The sequence below is a fragment of the Ursus americanus genome, chromosome 14, assembly GCF_024610735.1.
Source record: "Ursus americanus isolate L20-20 chromosome 14, mUrsAme1.1.p, whole genome shotgun sequence".
Classification (NCBI taxonomy): Eukaryota; Metazoa; Chordata; class Mammalia; order Carnivora; family Ursidae; genus Ursus; species Ursus americanus.
Genome location: NC_142140.1, coordinates 41596276 through 41617717, shown reverse-complemented (window position 1 = coordinate 41617717; position 21442 = coordinate 41596276). Strand labels below are relative to the sequence as shown.

At 49.3% G+C, this 21442-nt stretch overlaps 2 protein-coding genes across 3 annotated transcripts; both read left to right on the top strand.

Moving 5' to 3' along the window:
* Positions 1-320: 320 nt before the first annotated feature.
* CCR2 (C-C motif chemokine receptor 2) lies at positions 321-7812 on the top strand. Its single transcript, XM_045778784.2, has 2 exons — positions 321-609; positions 3924-7812. The coding sequence occupies exon 2, from the start codon at positions 3935-3937 to the stop codon at positions 5054-5056; it is 1122 nt and encodes a 373-aa protein (XP_045634740.1). The 5' UTR covers positions 321-609; positions 3924-3934; the 3' UTR covers positions 5057-7812.
* A 6191-nt stretch (positions 7813-14003) lies between these two features.
* Positions 14004-18809, top strand: LOC123780012 (C-C chemokine receptor type 5). 2 transcript variants are annotated; one of them, XM_045778760.2, is made up of 2 exons: positions 14004-14051; positions 15780-18809. In XM_045778760.2, exon 2 carries the CDS (start codon positions 15791-15793, stop codon positions 16847-16849), a length of 1059 nt encoding a protein of 352 aa, XP_045634716.1. In that variant the 5' UTR covers positions 14004-14051; positions 15780-15790; the 3' UTR covers positions 16850-18809. The 2 variants fall into 2 exon arrangements, with proteins under 2 accessions (XP_045634716.1, XP_087723233.1); XM_087867107.1 differs by lacking the exon at positions 14004-14051 and adding an exon at positions 14316-14587.
* The last annotated feature ends 2633 nt before the right edge of the window (positions 18810-21442 follow it).

The following is a 21442-nucleotide window of genomic DNA, read 5'->3' as shown; positions in this document are numbered from 1 at the left end:
TATAATAAATAAGGCCCTTCTTGCTAAGGACATCTCTGATACAAGAGACCATTTTGCATTCCCTTTTCAATAAATATTGCCAGCTAAAAAAAAATTTCCAACCACATCCCAAATCCAAGATGTCACCAGTGTGCATGGTCACATAAAACTCATTCTGTTTTCTCCACCATCACCAACAGTCCCACTGTTAGCATTTATCCTCTGGAAAATTAAGTTCTGTTGTGCTCGTTTCATGCAAATTATCACTGGTAGAAGAGAGATGAAGATTTCCAGATATAGAGACCCACAAGATAAAGAAGCGCAGAGTCGTTAGACAGAGGAGCAGATGTACAGGGTGTGCCTGACTCACACTCACGGTTGCATAAGTAAGATTTCAAAATTAATATACTCTGGAGACCTCAACCTAGCGTACAATGTTCCTGGCTGGAAAAGAAGAACTATATCATTCTTTTTTTTCAAATCTTTACCATTACTTGCCGTTGTATCTCCGCCTCCTGCAGGAAATATTATTTCCTACTTCTGCACACCAAGTTTCTACCTCCAGATCTGTTTGGTTCAGTTGCTGAGAAGCCTGACCCTCCAGTACCACTTGGGAGAAGCTATCCACTGGTGAGTTGCGTGTGCTTTTTCCATTACTTTATGAATCACAGGCTCAAAGCATCCCAACACTGGAGATGCAGGGACTGGGAGCACCCTGGAGGTTGCATAGCTCAGGACTCTGGGGGATGGTCTTGGGGGAGAAAAGGCTGGAGGGTGGTGTCTGCACCAGAAATGGTGGAGAGGCCCGGATGGCAGTGAACAAGTACAGAGCAGGGTGAGACCACCCCACGGGGCTCAGGTGAGATGACAGTGGGCTAAAGAGGACAGTCACGAAGTGTAAGGACACTCAGGCTTCTCAGCTTCTGCTCCTCTCACTCTGCCCCTCCCAGCCCCCTAGGGCTTTAAAGAGCTAGAACTTTCTATCCCAAATATTCCTCCCTCCCCCCTTCATAGTCCATCTATGTGATGGTCCAGACCCTGAACCAAAATGGGCCTCTTGCCTCAATTCAGAAGGCCCAGAGGGGCTGAAGCAAGGAATCTATTTTTCTGAGAGTCAGCTTTTAATTGATTCAGGATGTGTCCTGAGACTTGAAAGTGACACCTCACAAGTGTCTGCTGTGCCATGAGCTAGGTGTGCTGGAGTGACTGGGGAGAAGTCGTGGAGGAGGAGGTGGCTGGTAGCCAGTGCGGGTAAACAACAATGTGGAGAGAAGACACGATGGAAGTGGTCAGGGCAATTGGCCCCCTTGCACCCTACCTTTTCCCCACCCCTGATCTGAATCACCAGAGGGTCTGGACTGTGCATTTCTGACTGACAGACTTCCTGTGTGATACCGAAGCCCAGCATTTGAGAACCACTGGTCCAGTCCACACTTTCCCATCCAGATGAGGAGGCCAGCCCTGTGGTTGGTTACGGAGCAGCCCAGAGGGTGTGCTGCACTTAAGGGTCTGTGTGCAAGGATCCCCAATATCTTAGTTTTTATATGGTCTCCCACTGGATTACCTGGGAGGCATACCTAGGTAATTATTACCTATTCCATATGCATCTCTGCTCTCCCAGGCTGGAGATAGGAGCTCCTGAGGTCTTTCGTAACGGAATAGCCCCAGGTTCAAAATCCAGCTCAACTATTACTTGTTTTGTGAATTTGGGAAAGTCATTTAACTTGCCAATGCTTAAATTGTGAATTTCTTCACTTGTAAAATGTATAAACACTTGCTCACAAAATATTTGCAAATATTACACTAATGCACGCAAAGTATTTAGCGCAGCACCTGGAGCTTAAGAAACACTCGATTAATGATCATAGATGTAATTCTTTAGGTGGATACATTTTCACCCCAGGTGCTTGAGACTAGATAAGTCTTATTTAGTTGCAGCAGATTTCCAAGAATCTGGCTTAGTGAAATGCAGGATCTATGAGATATATCGATCATAAGAGAAATTGAAGAATAAGGTGTGTACAAAGATAAAAACCAATTCACTGTTACTACCAGGAAAGGGAAAAAAAGAATATTCTTGAGAATCAAGCCTAATGATGTCAAATGTTATACTCAGTATAAAGACTTTCATGCGTTCCTTCAATGAACATTTATTGGTGCCTCCTTTAGCTAGGTGGTATATCATAAGAGCTGGAAACACACATGATCTGGACTTCAAGGGGCACACAGTGTATGGAAAACCATGTGATAAGGGCTTGTTTTAGAGGCATGCATGGTGTTTTGAGATGATTGGCGTGATTGATTAGAGGAGGCAGGTTTGGCTTCACAAGAAGGGGAATTTGAGCGAGAGGTACCGGCGGATGAATAGGAGTTCACCAGGCATTTTAGGCAGAGGGGAAAGCTTATGCAAAACCACTAAAACAGGCGAGTTTGCAGGAAAATGGACGGAAGATGGTTGGGGTGGGAGCACAGGACCTGGGGTTTGAAAAGTGACTGGAGCCAAAGCCGGGAGGACGTGAGCATAGAAAAGACTGACAAGTGGTCCAGGCATTGCCTTTGAGGTCCCACCACATACAATGTGTGGGACCACTGCGGTTTTCAGCTGAGAAGTGCATGATCCCGTTGCAGTGTTGGGGAAGTCAGGTTGAAAAGGAGCAGGTCAGGAATAAGCCACGAGCAAGGCAAGACCACAGCAAAGATGGAAATGGGGAGGGTCTAAGGCAAGACAGTGGCAACTGACAGGGGTGCAGAGGGGCTGAATCCGGAGGTGTTTATGAGGTAGAATTCACATGACAATGATAATGACAGTAGTAGTAGAAAAGAGTATGGCTCACGGGAGGTGCTTGGTAAACACTGGGAAAATGGGTAAACCCATGGGGACCTATGCAGGAGGCAATGGGAAATTCAACTCTGAGATGTAGGGGTTGCAAGGTGGGACCGGAAGGCAGAGCTTTGGGACACATTGGCATTCAGGGCGCCTAAAACCCTGCAATTAGACAACACAACTGAGCAAGAACTTGGGGGCGAGAATAAAGAGGTAGCAGGTAAAGAGGTGACAGCCAAGGGATGGTGCCTGGGTGTTCTCACAGGGTGGGCAGGGGAAGGAGACACCAACGAAGAAAATGAATAAGGAGGCACGAGGCAGGCACTCACCTCCCAGAAGGCAAATGAGTTTTAAATAGAAGAACGTAGCAGAAGGATCCAATGCTCATCAAGGATGAAGCTGAAGCAGAGCGGGGGCATTTAGTAGTTGGGTTGTCATGGCAACCTTGCCCAGGAAGCTTTGGCAGGAAGGTGGAGGCAGAGAGTTGAGAGTTAGTTAGAAGGTGTTCAGCTGCAAGTAACAGAACATGGAACTCACAGTAGCTTAAAAAGCAGGGCTCATTTTTTTCAAATCACAGGAAGTCAGAGGATGAGCAGTTCAAGGCCAAGCTTACGACTTGGTGGCATTGGGACTCAGCCTGGTTTTGCTCCATTCTCTGAGTCTTTCGTTCAGGGGTCCCAAACACCAAGCCCTTGCAAGACAAGCTCCAGAGCAGGAAGGAGCAGGCCCGGGTTTTGGCTGCAGCTCTCCTGTCGGAATAGAGCATTCCCAGGGGCCCGCTTGCAGAATGCCCTTCCTCACTGTCCTCCGGCATCGGGTCAGTGACCCGTGTGCCCCCCAAAGAGGAGGTAGAGCAGCACGTGTGCTGTGCAGGGAACTTTACCGAGCAAGTCGGGTCCTCCGGGAAGGCCCAGGGTGTTGAGAAACAGCTGGTGGGGAGACAGCTCACGTCTGCTCCCACGGATAAAGGGAAGTGATCGGGCAGTGCGGGAGCTTTCCAGGACAAGGCTGCAAAGCAGAGACATAGACCAGGCCATCGCTGACACCGCGCGAAGACATTTTTAAGCTTGGGGACGGCAGCAGTTACGTGGGGTGTCATCATTTTGTTCTCTGATTACAGGACGGAGAAACATGGGTGACAATGGCACGTTTCCCCAGGCCAGCCACAACGTGCTGTCCACATCGCATTCTCTGTTCACAACCAATATCCAGGGCAGCGATGAAGAACCCACCACCATTTATGACTATGATTACAGCGCGCCCTGTCAGAAGACCGACGTGAGACTGATCGCCGCCGGGCTCCTGCCCCCGCTCTACTCGCTGGTGTTCATCTTCGGCTTCGTGGGCAACATGCTGGTTGTCCTCATCCTCATCAACTGCAAGAGGCTGAAGAGCATGACCGACATCTACCTGCTCAACCTGGCCGTCTCTGACCTGCTCTTCCTCCTCACCATCCCATTCTGGGCCCACTACGCCGCGCACGGGTGGCTCTTGGGGAAGGTGATGTGTAAGTCATTCACCGGGCTGTATCACGTTGGGTATTTTGGCGGAAACTTCTTCATCATCCTCCTGACCATCGACAGGTACCTGGCGATCGTCCACGCCGTGTTTGCATTAAAGGCCAGGACGGTCACCTTTGGGGTGTTGACAAGCGGGGTCACCTGGGTGGTGGCCGTGTTTGCCGCTCTCCCCGGGATCGTCTTCGCGAGAGTGGAAAGTGATGAAGATTTTCTCACCTGCGCTCCTCACTTTGCAAAAACATGGAAGAGTTTCCATACAATAATGAGGAGCGTCTTGGGGCTGGTCCTGCCCCTGCTTGTCATGGTCATCTGCTACTCGGCCATCCTCAAGACTCTGCTCCGGTGCCGAAACGAGAAGAAGAGGCACAAGGCCGTGAAGCTCATTTTCGTGATCATGATCGTGTACTTTCTCTTCTGGGCTCCCAACAACATCGTGCTTCTCCTGAGCACCTTCCAGGAGTCCTTTAACGTGAGCAACTGTCAGAGCACCAGTCAGCTGGACCAAATCATGCAGGTGACAGAGACCCTTGGGATGACGCACTGCTGCGTCAACCCCATCATCTACGCCTTCGTCGGGGAGAAATTCAGAAGGTATCTCTCCATGTTCTTCCGAAAGCACATCGCCAAACGCCTCTGCAAACAGTGCCCAGTCTTCTACGGGGAGACCGCGGATCGAGTGAGTTCCACCTACACGCCTTCCACAGGGGAGCAGGAGGTCTCGGCTGGCTTGTAAATGAGTAGTGGTTCGCTTCCTACTTATAAGGGGGTACGGCAATGTGTATATGATAATAAAGCCTCAAGGGTCTGTTGCAGCAAGGAGGCCTGTGAGCCTCTGAGGCCAGTGCCCAGGAACCTCAGGGTCGTGCACCCTAAGACAGACTTTGTCCCTCCCTCAATAGCCAGAGCATGCTCAGGCGATAGTCCAGAAGAACCATGGGTAGAGACTGTGACTTCTCCAATGAGCTCTTCCCAGTTCCTGGAAAACGCCACATCCAGAAAATGCTTATGTGCTTCTCCCAGCCTTTGCCTTCACTTCAATGGCTCTGTAATGCCATCCCCTTGGTCAAGGGCCCAGCCGGAGGCGGGGAGGGGGGCGAGTGGGCGCGGGCGGATGGTGTGAGGGCACGTGGGGTCAGGCACGAGTGTCAGGAGGTGGGAGGTGTGGGCTTGACTGAGCCTGGGTGAGGAGGATGGGAAGGCCTTCATTGGCCCAGCCAGACAGCCGTGCCGCCCCCAGCCCCTCTTCCCACCCATATTAACCTGGAAGGCCCCACCTGCTCAGAGAGAGCTTGGGAACCCCAAGAACCCTCTGAGAGCTTCGTCTGGGTCTGATCATCCTCTTCTGTGTAAGTACATGACACATTTTTGCTTTGTTGCCATTTATCTATGAGAACCACGCAGCCTACATTTGAAATCTATTCAATACAGTGCCCCATTGTTCATGTGCGTCGTAAGCCAAATCCCCCTATGTCAAAATGTATGAACGTGTTTGTTTATAAAATCTGTGTAATCTATAATGAGATGAAAAATAAAAGCCCTCGTTTGGTCTGTGCAAGGAAAGGGGAGGTTTGCAGGTAGTGATGGGGAGAAGGTGTGAAGGCGGATGACTTCCTGGATCAGGAGGACAGGGGCTGTAGCAAGAGCTCGGGAGGCTGTGTGAGGCCCCATGAAGCAGTGTTTCCAGAATCAGCTAGGAGGAGAGGCCAGGAAGGATGCGTCAGGACCCAAAGAGGCCTCAGTTCTTTGGATCTGACTGTGTTTATCTTCTTGTTGCCTGTCCCTGCTGCCCTGGCCCCATCTGCCGCCCCACCCCCCGAGACTTCATCACATCACTCTTGCCTGAAGGATTGCCCTGCCCCAGAGCCAGCTCGCAGAGGTCCAGAAAGTAGCCTTGGGGAGTAGAAAATGGTGCAGCGAGAACCCCTCCATGGGCTCGAGAGAGGGGGAACAGCTGGTGGGGGCCTTGGGGTGTGTCGCTGGGGCAGAGAAGGGGCCAGCAGATGGGGTAGAGGCCCCTGCCTTGGAAGTCATACCCCAGCCTGTGAATCTCGGGGTCTAACTGCACAGACGGGGTGGACCTACACGAGGAAGACTCTCGATGGGTTGGGGAAAGTGATTTCCAAACTACCTTCCAGCACCTCGTTTTTGGATCCAGGCATAGAGTTCACATATGTAAAAATAATAATAATAATAATAATAAAGTAAAAATAAAAGTAAAGCTGAAACTGTAACTTGCACATGGGACAGAGTATCATTTTAAGAGTTGCTATTATGTCAAGCCTGAAAATACCGTATTAGTCACAGAGAGAATTCTGGTTTTGAGTTAGAATGTGGGAGCCTGTGGTGTGTTTGGGAGACTACCAATTCAACATTAATAGTTGTTGCTCAGGGAGTCCGGGGTCTGGTCTAGGGGCTTAGTAGCTCATGGTGATGCAGCATCTAAGTCACACCGTTGGGATCCTAGCGCCCGCTCCACAGGCGGCATCTCAACGGGATCTCTATTCTCGAAGCTTCGCGGCCACAAATCCTTCTGCGTCATTATGAAGTCTAGGGAGTCATGGGTTTGATTGCGTTCAAATGCTTCTGTGCTCTGCAAATGTCATTCATGTTCAGACTGTCCGGTTTGGAGTGGGAACTCCTAAATCACACTGACCCCTCATCGAACTTTTAAACCGTATTTGTGAAGGAGAGGAGTTAGCTCACTTAAGTCAGCAAAGACTTTTATCTTGGGTGAGTCAAGAACGTACACGGGTGACCCGGCGCGTTTCTGATCTGACACAAGCAGGAAACAACAGGGCATCTGGAACCTGGCGGCTCGGGAGCTGTAAGCGATGATGATTCTGCTTTCCTGCTTCATGGCTATAGAGATGGTTTCAGAAAGAAGTGTGTGTGTTCGGGGCAGGGAGAGCACGCTTCGCCTTCCGATATTTGTAGTATCCTCACCAATGCATGAAGTTTTGTTTGGACGATGAAATGTAAATATTGGGGTTTTTTAAAGCTATGATTTGGAAAATGAGTTAATGCTCTAATGTTGTTTTCAAAACTATCTAATTAGCGACTCCACATTTTCTCCTCCCGCCCCAACCACAGCCTCTGTTAACCACCATTCTATTCTTTACATCCATGGTTCTATTTTAGGTGCCTCGTGTAAGGGGAGTCACATGGCATTTGTCCTTCTATGACAGGTTTATTTCACCCAGCCTAATGTCCCCACGGCTCACCCGTGTCGCTGCATAAGGCAGGACGTCTTCTGTATAAGGGCAAATAAAATATTCCATTGCATGTATACACTGCATTTTCTTTTTACGTTGATCAATATGCATAAAATTTCAGTTGTACAAGACGAGAAGTTCCAAACATGTGCTTACAACATTGTCCCTGCTGATACAGTACTGTATTGTCCATTTAAAAATCTGCTAAGAGGGTAGATGGCATGTTAAGTGTTCTAACCATAATAATAATAATAATAATAATAATAATAATAATAAAAGCCTGCCTATTTTGTTATTCTGTGGTGTGGTAGATTGTCTTCCTGTTTGCCACTTTTCACTCCTTCCCCTGTGTGATGACACGTGCCTGTCCTTGCGGTGTGACTTAGGACTTACAGTGTGCCTTGCAGGTGTCCCCCTCTACCCACAGGAGGCTCGGCCGCTAAAGACTGAGCAGAAGCGCCATCTGCCTCAACCACACAGAGTGATAGAGATGGTTGGGCTGAGCCTCTGGCTTTCCCTGCTCGGCCAAGGGGAAGGTCCACCCCGGGCCACAGCAGGTGCCACGGCAAGCGAGAAAGAAGACACAGAGAACAGAGCCAGAGACCCAGCCACACACGGCAGCCACATGTCACAGGAGCAAGAAGTCCACGCTTGCTATTTTAAGTCACTGAGCCGTGGGGGCTGTTTGCCAAGAAGCACAAAGGCTAATTAGCACACATGGTACATAGCGGCTTCATAAATACAATTCAGGAAAGTATGCATTTGTTATTCCATCGTGGAGTTCAATGCGGCAAACACCCCCTGAAGATCCTCCGGGTGCCAGTCTGGGTCAGGTACATAGAGATGGGTGTGTTAATTCCCGTGTTCTTAGACCCCTCTAAGTGCAGGGACTGGGGAGGGGAGGAGGGGTTGTAAATCACCAGGCACCGTGCAGGGCACAGAAGGAGAGGTATGTGTGAAATGTTCTGAGAGCCCGGAGGAGAGAGTCACTCACTCAATGATAGTCCCACATCACGGCAGTCAGAGCTATAGTAGGATTTTATTGCCACCAAAGAAACTGCTGCTTAAAAGCTGCCGATGATCTCCATTTCTAGAAGTGGAAACCTGTCTTCTTTATCCCAAGGAGAACGTTTGAGTGGGCTGTCTGAGACAAGCAGATGTCCGGGAAGATCATCATTCCCAGGGATGGGTGTCTTGAGACTTCTGGTGGAGTTGGGGGCTGGGCAGAGCGCACCCCTTGCCGTCCTCCACGATGTGTGACGCTCAAAGGCCCTGGGAGTGAGTCACCCAGACCCCATCCTTCTCTGCTTTGTCTTTTTCTCATTATTAGGATTTCCCTAACAAACTGAAATGGCTTCAGGGTTGATTAACCAGCAGCAGCAAGGGCCACCAAGGGCCACTAAGAGGGAGCTCATCAGAGAGAAGAGGCCTCCGGGCTGGTGAGCTGACCTCCGTGAATTTAGGGGAGGGCTGGCCCTGGGTTTGGTGAGTCACTGAGATTGGGACATTGTCACTCTGACACGATGTTTGTAACTTGACCCAGGGCTGTTCTCACATCCTCGGGACCTCCTTGCTGCGTCACTGCTATGCCCTGTCTCCACCATCTCCTCTCTCCAATCCCCTCTTCTCTTGCTCAGCTCGCCTGCTGTCTAGACGATGCCCCTCCCAGCAAAGAGGAGCCGGCCTCCCCTTCTTGCAAACTCCCACTCCTCGCATGATTTTCTCAGACCCCATGCCCTTGGCTTTGAGGAGATGACCCCCCCCACTCACCTCCCCATTAAGCCCACCCCTTTCTATAACCCTTTCCTACCCAAATCTCTCTCCTTGTAGGACAGGGGTGCAAGGAGTTGACATGACAAACAGGGGGACAGAGCTGATTCTGCCACTCTAGTAAGCCCCCAGGGAAGATGTGTGAGCCCAGGTGTCAGTGGTTTTCCTTAGAACTGTAGGGTACTTAACACCTCTCTGCCCTCAGCCTCGGGCCATAACTGCCAGTTCTGGGGTAACAGGAAAAGTCCTGCATGATATCCTGTTTTGCATAGAGCTGAAGACAGAGGTGCAGGTGTGATCCGATCCGAAGTCACAGTGGGCCTATTACATAGCTTCATGGTGCACTACGTTGCATTAGCTCGATGTCTGGGTGCTGATTGGAAAGAAATACCCAAAATGCATAAAGCAGACTTCCCAGCTGAGTTAAAGGGTTTCCACCACATCTGGATGTATCTGATAAGGGAGGAGGTAGACAGCCTGCAAGTGTCCACTTGGTTCGATGACTTGCACAGGGCATGGGGATATGGAGCAGGGGCTGGGAAGGGGTCATTCTGGGAAGAACCTGGAGGACAGAGACATCAGGGGTTGAGAGGACAGCATGATGACCCCCAGCCTCACCCACCATGAAGTGTATCTGAGGCCAAAGGTGAAGCAGTGTTGGGAGTCATGGGACCCTAGCATCGTTGCTAAGACACACAGGTGGTAGGGAAGGATTCTTCCCCTTTCTCTGAGGACCATGGGATTCTCTGACTTTCTTGGTGAGGGTGGCTTTGGGGACACTGGGAGCATTCTCCTTGGTAGGGAATATCAGAGCACTGGCAGCCACACTGAGAACAGGCAGTCCATAATAGTGATTGATGGAAAGAGCATGAATGTCTAATAACAGAACTCTGGCAAATGTGGTTATGGCATTATACTGAACAAAAGAAGCCAGACACAGAAGAGGATACTGTCTATGATTCATAAATATATGAATTTAAAAGGAGAGGCACGTGATGATCCATGGTGACAGAAGTCAGAGTGGCCCTTACCCCTGGGTATGGTGCGAGGCCACCTTCTGGAGTGATAGGATGAAGCTCTATCATCTCGAACTGGAGGGGCGTGGTTATGTGGGTATATGCATATCAAAATTCGACCAAGTTGTGCACCTAGGATTACTGCACTTTGCTGCATCTAAATTATACTGCCATAGGAAGGAAGGAAGGAAGGAAGGAAGGAAGGAAGGAAGGAAGGAAGGAATCATACCACCATAAAAATGACAGTGTAAGAATTATATAGAAAGAGAACTTTTTAACAACATGGAGAAATGTCTATACTGTAATCTTTTTTTTTAAGATTTTATTTATTTATTTGAGAGACAGAGAGATTGAGAGCCAGAGGAGGGGCAGAGGGAGAGGGACAAGCAGATTCCCTGCTGAGCACGGAGCCCGATGCGGAGCTCAATCCCAGAACCCCAAGATCATGACCTGAACCAAAGATAGACGCCTAACTGACTGAGCCACCCACGCACCCCTATACTGTAATCTTTAGCAGGAAAAAAAAAGAACAGAGAGAAAAGCATATAGAACTGGTATACATATGGGAACAATTAATCAAAAAGTATGCATGGGAAAACGTCCGGACTGAAGCACATCCTATGTTCAAGAGTATAGTTTTGAGATTGTGAGAATATGTCTGATTTTTTCCCTACTCTCCATTTTTCTGTTTTTCCTAACGCCATACAGTGAGTGTGTGTTGGTTTTATTAGACATCGGTGTTAAAAACTGAAAGGTGTTCACAGCCCATCCCGCTGTTGCCTGGCATTGACCTGGAGTCAGGCTGGAACCGTGTGAGTGTGAGCTGCTGCGTGGCAGGTGCAACCACCCACCCAGCGTGGATTCAATGTCTGGACACCGAGCAGCTATTTCAAAGACTGGCCAGCTCCCTGAAAGGAGGGGGGGCACAAGACACCCTCCGATATGGGCATCGATCGAGTCTAGAGTGACAAACCGGTGAAAAGACCATTTCTCATGGGAGTCTGAATGCCATCCCCAGCAGAACAAGAGCCCTACAAACGAGAATCATGAAAGACACCATGAAACTCAGTCACGGCATGACAGACCGAAATGTTTCCTTGATTCAAGGCTGAAGAAGTTGCCGTGGGTCCTCACTTCCTTGTAACTCCTTGGGATGAAGCTCCTTCCCGAGAGGTGACCTGAAGCCCCCTCTGGACCCAGAAACCCAAAAGAAGTGACGCACCCGCTAAGCTGGGCTTCCATGTTCTATGAATCCTCACCCTGTTTCCCCCCCGAATGTGTACTGTCCAAACCAGCTTGGCCATAGAGTCATCCAGTATGGAATGGGGGAGCTGCCTTCGGGACCCCCGGGTCCAGCACATCACCTGACAGATGAGGATATGGAAGCTCAGAGAGGGGAAGTATCTTGCCAAGGGCACACTGGGAGGGGTGGGGGTGGTGGGCAGCACCCTCTGGGACGCCATGCCCGCGCCGCTACTCTATACTGCCCTCTAGGGACGAGCACCCGTCATATCCTCAGCCACGCCTGACGATGGACGCACAGAACTTCCTAGGGCCAGGCTCCAGCTCCGGGGGTGAAAGTAAAAAGCCACCCTTGGTCACATACAGAAATATAACATGTATCCAGCAGCGTCTGAGAGTTCTACACACACACACACACACACACACACACACACACACACACACACACTACCACCAGTGAACACAAGGCTATTCTTTGAAGGACCAAAACTATTGATGCCGCCTCTTTTCTGCAAAATTTTATATTGATTGATTTGCTTCCCATTTTGTGAACTCATATTTTTGTGAACTATAAGGCCTCCTTTACATATAGCCCACAGAGAGCCGATATCTGCCAAGCACCCTACACTTTTTATATCATTTGATCTTGACCACAGACCTATCGAATAAGTTTGTGATTTGGGTTTGGTTTTTTTTTTTGCCCCCATTTTACAGATAAGAAAAACTAAGGCTTGGGGAGTTTCAAAAGCTCATTCAGTGCCAAGCGGCCAACGGTGAAGCTTGGGACTTACTTCTGGAGCATGTCAGCAGAGTCGGGTTCTTAATCATTGCCTCCTGACTTGCATACACAGGATGAACTTGAAGATCTTTTCTTTTTTCATGATTCACTGTCCTGGTTATGATGACCCGTTGTTGGGTTCTGTTGTGACCCAAAAGCATGGCCCTGGGTGGGTGGTTCTTGATTACTGGGCTATTTCTGTGCTTTTCTGGCTGTCCCAGCCGTCATCTCCTTCTAGTCTATTCTCCAAGCACCAGACGCTAGCTTCACCCCTGCAGCTTCCAGGCCGCTGAGACTTCTCTGCTCTAGACCAGGACCCCGGGAACCAATTTCATTAAAATTTTACCAAATATACTCTCCCTAGGAAAGGATCACGGAATGAGTGATTAGGCGTTTGATGTTTCCCGAGTAGATATTATGTGCTAAATTCTGGGTGTGGCCGCCTCAGTGCCCCTCCCCATAAACTTGTTATTCAGCCCATTGCACAGACGGGAAAGCTGAGGTAGGGCGGTGCTTCAAGCGCCGCCGGCGGTCTGGCTGCAGAGGCCAGGGCTTAGCCCTGTGTTAGTCTGCCTCCGCAGGTGTGGGGTCTCTGCCACCCTTTCTTAGACCACAAGCCGATGCTGCTGATGCTGTTGTGGAGGAAGCGGAAGACCCCAGAGGGCGCTGTTGAGGTTCAGAGTGCTGTCCCCTGTGTTCTCGGCTCGGTAGTCAACAGTTGAGGTTTTTAGATAAGTAACCACTCCACCAAGAAAGCTCTCTGTGACTGCATATGGGATTGTCATAGACTCCTGAACCTGACCCTACGCCATCAACTGTTGCTTATTTTATGCGGACAATTTCTCACAGCTGCAGAGAGACTGTGTCCTTGGAGGCAGGATCTCTGCTGTATGTATCTGGCAGAGTGCAGGCACTCACGAACGCCTGCTGATCTGGAGGGCTGCCACGGAGCAACCAGGTGGAGGAAATTCATCATGACGTGCCCCACGACATACGCAACCCCAAGGAAGACGGGCAACGTGTTTAGATCACAGGGGAACCTACAAGTAAAGCCCTTTAGACAATCAGTTGTTTTCGTTTGCAGAGAAAAATAGTACTGGTGGGGGGTGAGGTATGAGTGTGAGCTGGGGTAGGCACAGGGGATGGGGGGGAACGTGGGCAAAGGGGACCACAGGGTTCATAGGAAGCATTCCCCTCTCAATTTCAGGTTGGCTTCAGTAGCTTTGATTGAGGACAAATAGTCAGAGAATCAGAATCTCTCCTGTTTAGCCTCCCCATTGATAAGCCCTGTGGTCTTGTACAAATAAACCATTGATGTCTCAAGCAGCAATTTCTTCCAGCAAAATGAAGGCTTTTGACTCGATAAACGCGAATAATCCTCTAGTTCTAACATCCTTCGATCCTATTTTCCAACAGATTCTGTGTAGCTGGATGAGTAGAAAACAAAAGACATATATGTGATCAGGGAAACCCATGAATAAGCTCTCAGGCCAGACATCTAGTCTCCAACCTATTTTAAGTTGAAAAAGAAGAACTGTTCTCTGATTTTTTTTTTTTGGCCCAGGCAATATACTTATTCACTAAAACTCCGCCTCCCCCTTTCAGCAGAAACTGTGCATTTCCTACTTTTAGGCTGCCTATATGTTCGATTTGCACAGCTCAGCTGGTCAGAGGAGCTGAGACATCCGTCCCCCTACGAGAACCCTCCTGGTAAGTCACCTTTCAGCCACTTCGCCTGTTAGTTAGCTCAGCTTCTGTGATGTGTAAAAGCTTACAGGAAACCCATTAGACAAACACCAGGTGCTCCTAGAGCTATCTTGAAATATAATCTTTGAGAGAAGAAAAGAATTAGAATTTAGAATGAGTTTCAGATTGTGATAACATCAAAGATACAAAAGACGATTGTGAATGAAAGATTGTAAAGGGATCAATATAGAAAGAAGGAAAGAAAGAAAGAAAGAGAAAGAGAGTGGAAAGAAAGAGAAAGAAAGAAAAAGAGAAAGAAAGAAAGAAAGAAAGAAAGAAAGAAAGAAAGAAAGAAAGAAAGAAAGAAAGAAAGAAAGAAAAAGAAAGAGAAAGAATGAGAAAGAAAAAGAAAGAGAAAGAAGGAAAGAAAGGAAGGAAGAAAGGAGGAAGAAAGAGGGAGAGAAAGAATGAAAAAAAAGAAGGAAAGAAGCTTCAATTTTCAAAAGAAAGCTTTTCAAGACAGATGATTCTTGGCAGAATCTTGGCAGAGATTATCTCTGGTAAGAAGAACTGAACCTACCCCCCTCCCCGGGACAGGATGCCATCTGAATGTGTCTCCAAGCAGAAGTTGTATCTAAGTCAGACTCTTTGTTTGTGTGTGTGTGTGTGTGTGTGTGTGTGTGTGTGTGTGTGTGTGTGTGTTTCCCCCAAAAAAGGGGGAAGCTAAATATTGTCCAAATTAATATCATATAACAAATATCAAATTAAGTTTCCCTTTAATATATCAGTTCCACAGGACATTTAGTGTAATGATTCAGGTTCTGGGTCAGAATTTAAGGTGAAAGTTTCTGTATCTTCCTCCCAGCTGCCTAATCTGAGGTCCAGGGGGCTTGAGACCCACAGGGATTAATTAAAGACACTTCTCAATCAAGCAATGGAATGGAAATAGACCAGGCAAGCCAATGTGAGAGCAAATGTGAGAATGGGAGTCTGGATTTAACAGTGGGCTGCTGGCTCCTACGGCCTCCTGGGGGAACCTGGGCTTTAGCCCATTTCATTCTGACTGTATCGAGGCGCCAGGCTAGTGATGCCACGTCCCAGTTCTCTCACCACGAAGTGAGAGACTGGGGTAGCAGGTGGATAAGAGCACAGGCTGTCTGCCTTTGAAATCAGTTGCTTCCTAGCTGTGTGTCTTTGGGCAAGTTACTCATCCTCCCTGGGCTTTGAGGTTCTCATCTGCAACCTGGGGACAATAACATGACCTGACTCCTACAGTGACCTTGAGGATTAATTGAATGAATGGGTGTGAAGCTCAGAACAGCGGTTGGCCCACAGAGTGCCCTGGGGAACTGTTCATGGTTACTAGCAGGGGGCGGGTGATGTTCTGTGTAAGCTCAGCCCAGGGAATGGTAGATGGTAAGACAGTGTTAGCATCTGAGTCAGTCCCTTGAAATGGTGATCAAAGCTGCATTTGCTCCATGTGACCACAGAGCACCAGATTTTATTTGGTCAGACGACGCTTTTGTGAATTTCCCGGAGAGTCAGGCTCTCCGTGCAGCGCAGCGAGCAGAGACGCTCGCAGTGATCCTTCCCTTTCCTGCAAAAGTCCTTTGTTCGGCCACATAAGGGAACTCAGTTGAATGTGGAAATCGAGGCACCAATGTTGAAAGCCTGTAAGACCCTTTGTGCTCATGGTGGACCATTCTGTACATTCTAGGGCTTTAGAAAAGATCACTTTTTCTTTATTCACAGGATAGAGCAAGATGAATTATCAAACGTCGACTCCATACTATGACATTGATTACGGGATGTCAGAGCCCTGTCAGAAGACCGACGTGAGACTGATCGCCGCCGGGCTCCTGCCCCCGCTCTACTCGCTGGTGTTCATCTTCGGCTTCGTGGGCAACATGCTGGTTGTCCTCATCCTCATCAACTGCAAAAGGCTGAAGAGCATGACCGACATCTACCTGCTCAACCTGGCCGTCTCCGACCTGCTCTTCCTCCTCACCATCCCGTTCTGGGCCCACTACGCCGCGGACCAGTGGGTCTTTGGAAACAGGATGTGTCAGCTTTTGACGGGGCTCTATTACGTAGGCTTCTTCACCGGCATCTTCTTCATCATCCTCCTGACCATCGACAGGTACCTGGCGATCGTCCACGCCGTGTTCGCCGTAAAGGCCAGGACGGTCACCTTTGGGGTGGCGACAAGCGGGGTCACCTGGGTGGTGGCCGTGTTTGCCTCTCTCCCTGGGATCGTCTTCACCAGATCCCAAAAAGAGGGGTCTCGCTTTACTTGCAGCCCCCATTTCCCACCCACGCAGTACCGTTTCTGGAAGAACTTCCTGACGTTGAAGATGAACGTCTTGGGGCTGGTCCTGCCCCTGGTTGTCATGGTCATCTGCTACTCGGCCATCCTCAAGACCCTGCTCCGGTGCCGAAACGAGAAGAAGAGGCACAAGGCCGTGAGGCTCATTTTCGTGATCATGATCGTGTACTTTCTCTTCTGGGCTCCCTACAACATCGTGCTTCTCCTGAGCACCTTCCAGGAGTCCTTCGGTCTGAATAATTGTAGCAGCTCCAACAGGCTGGACCAAGCCATGCAGGTGACAGAGACGCTTGGCATGACGCACTGTTGCATCAACCCCATCATCTACGCCTTCGTCGGGGAGAAGTTCAGAAGCTACCTCTTGGAGTTTTTCCGAAAGCACATCGTCAGACGCTTCTGCAAACGCTGCTCCGTCTTCCTGGGAGATGTCTCTGACAGAGCAAGCTCGGTTTACACTCGGTCCACCGGGGAGCAGGAAATCTCTGTCGGCTTGTGACCTGGATCAGGTCGTTGTACACAGCCTGGGGGTGGGAGTGGTTCTTTAAAAGGAAGTCACTGTCCTAGTGGGTCTAAGATTCATCCATCCATCTGGCCTCTCTTCTAAATATATTAGATCATTAGAGGCTGTCACTTCCGGAGAGCCAAATCCGTATACGTCGATGACACAGCAACCTTCTCATCTCTGCTCCACATACATCAACTTATTGGCACATTCTCTCTTTGCTGCAGAAGTTCATTATTTAAAAAAAAAATCCTCAGAGAACTGCTGATTCTTGAGTTTGGTTAACCTGAGGAGGAATACCAAAATGAATCAAGACACATATTGTATAGTTTCTGACCTGCTGGAGGAAACAGGGGCAGGTTGCAAATGTGCTTAAAGCAAGTCCTTGTCGCGATTGGTTAAGAAACGATGTCTTCCAAGTGTGATCTGCCCTCCAAGGCATGGTTGGTAAGTTTCACAGATGTTCAGGACCAGGGGAGAACTGGGAGAGCTTCTTCAGTGAGAAGGGGATCCTCTGCTGGGAGAGGGGAGGGAAGCAGCTCCAAGCTGCATACCCCACACCCACAGGTGGCTCAGCGGCTGTGGGAGGACTGGCACTGGCTCGGGAAGGCAAGGCGAGCCCAGACCCTGGGAAGCGTGCACAGCACCGCTTGTCAAAGACAGAGCAGGGAATGCCCCAGTTGCTGTTGCAGTGAGCTCATTGCATGGCCAAAGGATGCCCTGGGAAGGTGAGCATTTAGGGCAGGGAGGCCAACAACATGCAGGCGATGTGAGGGGGCTTCCATGTAGGTCCAGGCACCAGGGATGGGAAGCGGAGAGTATTTTCACAGCATGTAGGATGAGAGTCAGCAGAACTTGGGATGGATTTGGGTTGGAGGTAAGGGGCAGAGGGGAGACAGACAGAACTTGCAGGCATCAAGCATGCACACTGGAGATGCCCTAAGGAAGACTTCAAGCATGGAAAGAAGATGAGGTTCAGGTCAAAAGCAGGAGGGACTGGTGGAAGAGGAAGGGTCTGGTTTTGTGAGCTTGAACATAGCCCTCTGGAGACAGAACCTGGGCTGGCTCTCTGCGGCTGCTCCTGCCCTGGGAGCTGTCCTTCCCAGCCCGGCTCCAACGACAGGGTATCTCCACGAGGTTTAGAAACACTAGAGTTATGAACGTGTGAGTTGGAGGTCCAGGAACACATCCAGGTGAGGACTAATTCCATAGTTAATGAACCTCCAGAGCTTTCTAAGCATTGAGCTAAGACACCCTGGTAGGGGCAGGGAGGGAAGCCTGAATGAGTACATTTCTGCCCTCCCAGCACACACCACTGCTTAAACATTATCTTCTGGATTCAACTCTCCGTGGGCAGAGGGCAGAAGGCAGAAGGGACAGACTCATTTGGAAACAGGCCGCCTCCAGCTTGATCAGCCACAAAAAGCACAATTTACAGACCTTTGTGTTTCAGGCTGAGTGTGTTAGCTCTGGACGCTCCTTCCCGCCGCCGTCTCCAGACACACTGTCCCCGACACCAAGGGGTCTTTTCATGTCAAAGAGAGAGTCATGACCTCGTGTTCTGCGGTGGCTACTTTCATGATCTTGTACCTGCCTGGTTTTGAATCTGGGGAAGAGCTGAGACCATTTGGGGAGATCAGGTGATGGAACATAAAGGAGTGAGAGTCGCTCAAGGGGTTAAGGTGGCAGGATAGTAAGAGGTACTACGGACTTTTCTCAAGCTCTGAAAGACAAAACTTGAGAGCATCGGTGGCAACGGGAAGCACCCGGAGATGCACTGAAGGTTGTTTCAAGGGCATCAGTATCTTGTGACCCTAGCCTCTGGGTCAACTCAAAGACTTCCTGGTATCTTTGTGTATGTGTGTGTATATATATATACATATCCCATATATGTGAGAATCTTAGGTCTATGGAAAGTTACAAATTGCTTAGGAGAAAATCCTTACTCAATAAAAACCACCCTTTAAAATAATTGATCGTATTCTTGTTCTTTCAGTCAACTGTCCATTTAGAAACTAGCATACAAAAGTGTGAAAGCATTTTGTAAGTAACTGGTTTTGGAAAATTCCATACGTACACACACACACAGTGAATTACACTTCTTTTTAAATATCTGTAAAAGTTGCCCCTCTCCCTGGGTCAAATTGCCAGAATAATATTTTTGAAGAGGCTGCCTCTCAGGACATCGTTTCTGAGCAATGGACACTGGACCCTTTTAAATTTCTAGTTTAGTTCTACTACCAGAGCCAAAGGACTGACACGTTTTTAAAACACAGAAAAATCGATGTGTGTTTAAGCCCATGTCAGCTGTCTGTGTTTGCCAGTGAAGAAGCCCTAAGGTCACAGCTGGTCCTTTCTGTCATCCTAAGAAGCAGACACACAATGCATGAGGACGGCTTTTCATGAGGTTGCTTTTCTTTCATTTCAAATTTCCAAACACTTGGCTGCAATCGCAGTGGTGACAATGGTTGTGTCATTGACATTTGGATTTCTGAGTACGTGTCTCTTATCCCCAGAGAAGACAGGTGCTCCAGGAAGAGGTGATGGGTCCGGGTCACATCCATGGTTTGGGGCCAGCTGGTTTTCAGGCTCTCTCCTTCCGGAGCGGGTCACCATCCTACCTGGAGGTCGGTGGAATGAGCGGAAGACAAGGACAGCCGTGGCTGGCTCGTGGGACAGCTATTCCTAAACAACCTGAAGGACTGCCTTCTACCCGTGAGTCAAAGGAAGGCATGACCCAAGGAAGGGCAGAAGGGGGCTGAGTCCAAGTAGAGGGAGTGTCCAGGGCACCCTCCCATCATCCCCACACTCCTCACTTTGTGGGACCCTCCACTGCCCAGCCCCCTTCTCCCCCAGCCCCGAGATGGACAAAACAAGTTTGGAGTCATTGTGACTTTCAGGTTCTGACTCCACTCACCATGTCCTGGGCGAAGGTACCCTAATCCCCAGCCCGGAGGCCTCTGTCCTGGAAAGGGTTACATATGCACCATGGATAAAGTCAAAGTAAAGTGAACATCCTCAGCAGAGAGGGAAAATGTGCAAATTCGTAAGTTAGGATTCCGCTCACACTTGTATTCCAAGGTTCTAGTTTCAACACCTGCAACATTAGGGGCACCTGGGTGGCTTAGGCAGTTAAGCATCTGCCTTCAGCTCAGGTCATGATCCCAGGGTCCTGGGATCAAGTCCTGCATCTGGCTTCCTGCTCGGTGGGAAGCCTGCTTCTGCTTCTGCCTGCCACTCCCCCTGCTTGTGTTCTCTCTCTCTGAGAAATAAATAAATAAAATTTTTAAGAAAGGAGAAGTAAATAAAAAAATAAACACCTGCAACGCAAGTAAAGTGCATTGGCCTCACCACTGTTACGATGAAATCAAGGTATTTTTCTGTATGTGGTGCCGTATTTTTCTATTTGCCTTCAGTCTTTTCTGGAAGCATTTTTACAAGTCTTACTTTTATTTGGCTCCATATTGTTACTACTTTAGTTTTATTATAAGTTCTGTGCCATTGTGGTTGTGTCATGTGTCAGGAGCTTGGTTTTATTTCTTTTTCTTAGGGTGGTATCCAGTTTTTTAAACACTTAGAAAGTCTTTTCAAGTTGGAATCCAATGGACAGGCTTTCGGAGCCAGTAAGAACCTTGGGCAACACTGCCCCCCTGTGGCCACTTTGGTAACCAACAAGGGCGTCCCGCAGCCCAGCCGGGACGCGGAGCCTGGAGCCCGGGGAAGTTTTACTTTGGGCTGCTTAGTGTTTGCCTCTGCTGGCGTCATTCCAGTCGTGGACAAGAGGTATTTCCACAGCAGCGCAGGGTAGATAATGCTCGGCTCTTTCTGTTTCTGAGGACCAAGGGAGCGCCAGCGGAGGACGCGGGTTGATGCCTGCAGTGGAAATGAAGGTCCTAGTGGCCCAGAGCCAATCTCTGCAGATCACTGAACCCACAGCCTTGCAACAAGGCCACAAAATATTCTGTGACAAAGTGTTTTTCACAGTTCGTAAAAACGCCACAAGCCCCTCCCTGTGTCTCTCTCGTGTATCCAGCAGTGGTCTCAGGTACCAAGTGTTGGAAGCAATAAAATATGATCGCCAGTTGGGTGGGCTTGTTTTTTATTCTCACTTCCTTTTTTCCATTCCTGTCTTCACCTCGGTCAGATCCCTCTCCTCCCATCACAGCATCTGAAAACCAAAAGGTTGTTGAGGACCAGTCAGCCCGATCCCGCACTTTCTGGACAAACAACGGAGCGCTCCCCTCCCCCACCCTCGCGCCAGGCGTTCTGACGTCAGCGGTCTCGGTGGGCCGGAGCATCCCGCCGGTTTTCAGTTCTCAAGGGGTTTGTTTCCCCGTCACACCTGCACAGCCAGCTATGCACCATGGAGGAGAGCAGGTGGGAGCACGGTGTGACTCCCTTGCGGGTCAGCACCCATGTTAAATGAGGGAGAGCTGGGCCCGCAATTCAAGGGGGCGGGGGGGGGTGGTGCTCCTGGCCCCTGGCTTAAACTCAGCGGCTGGTTGGAGTTAACCTGGGCAGTCTCGCAAATAGTGACACCTGGTCCCACCCCCGGGACTCTGATTTGCTAGGCCTGCAGAAGCTCCC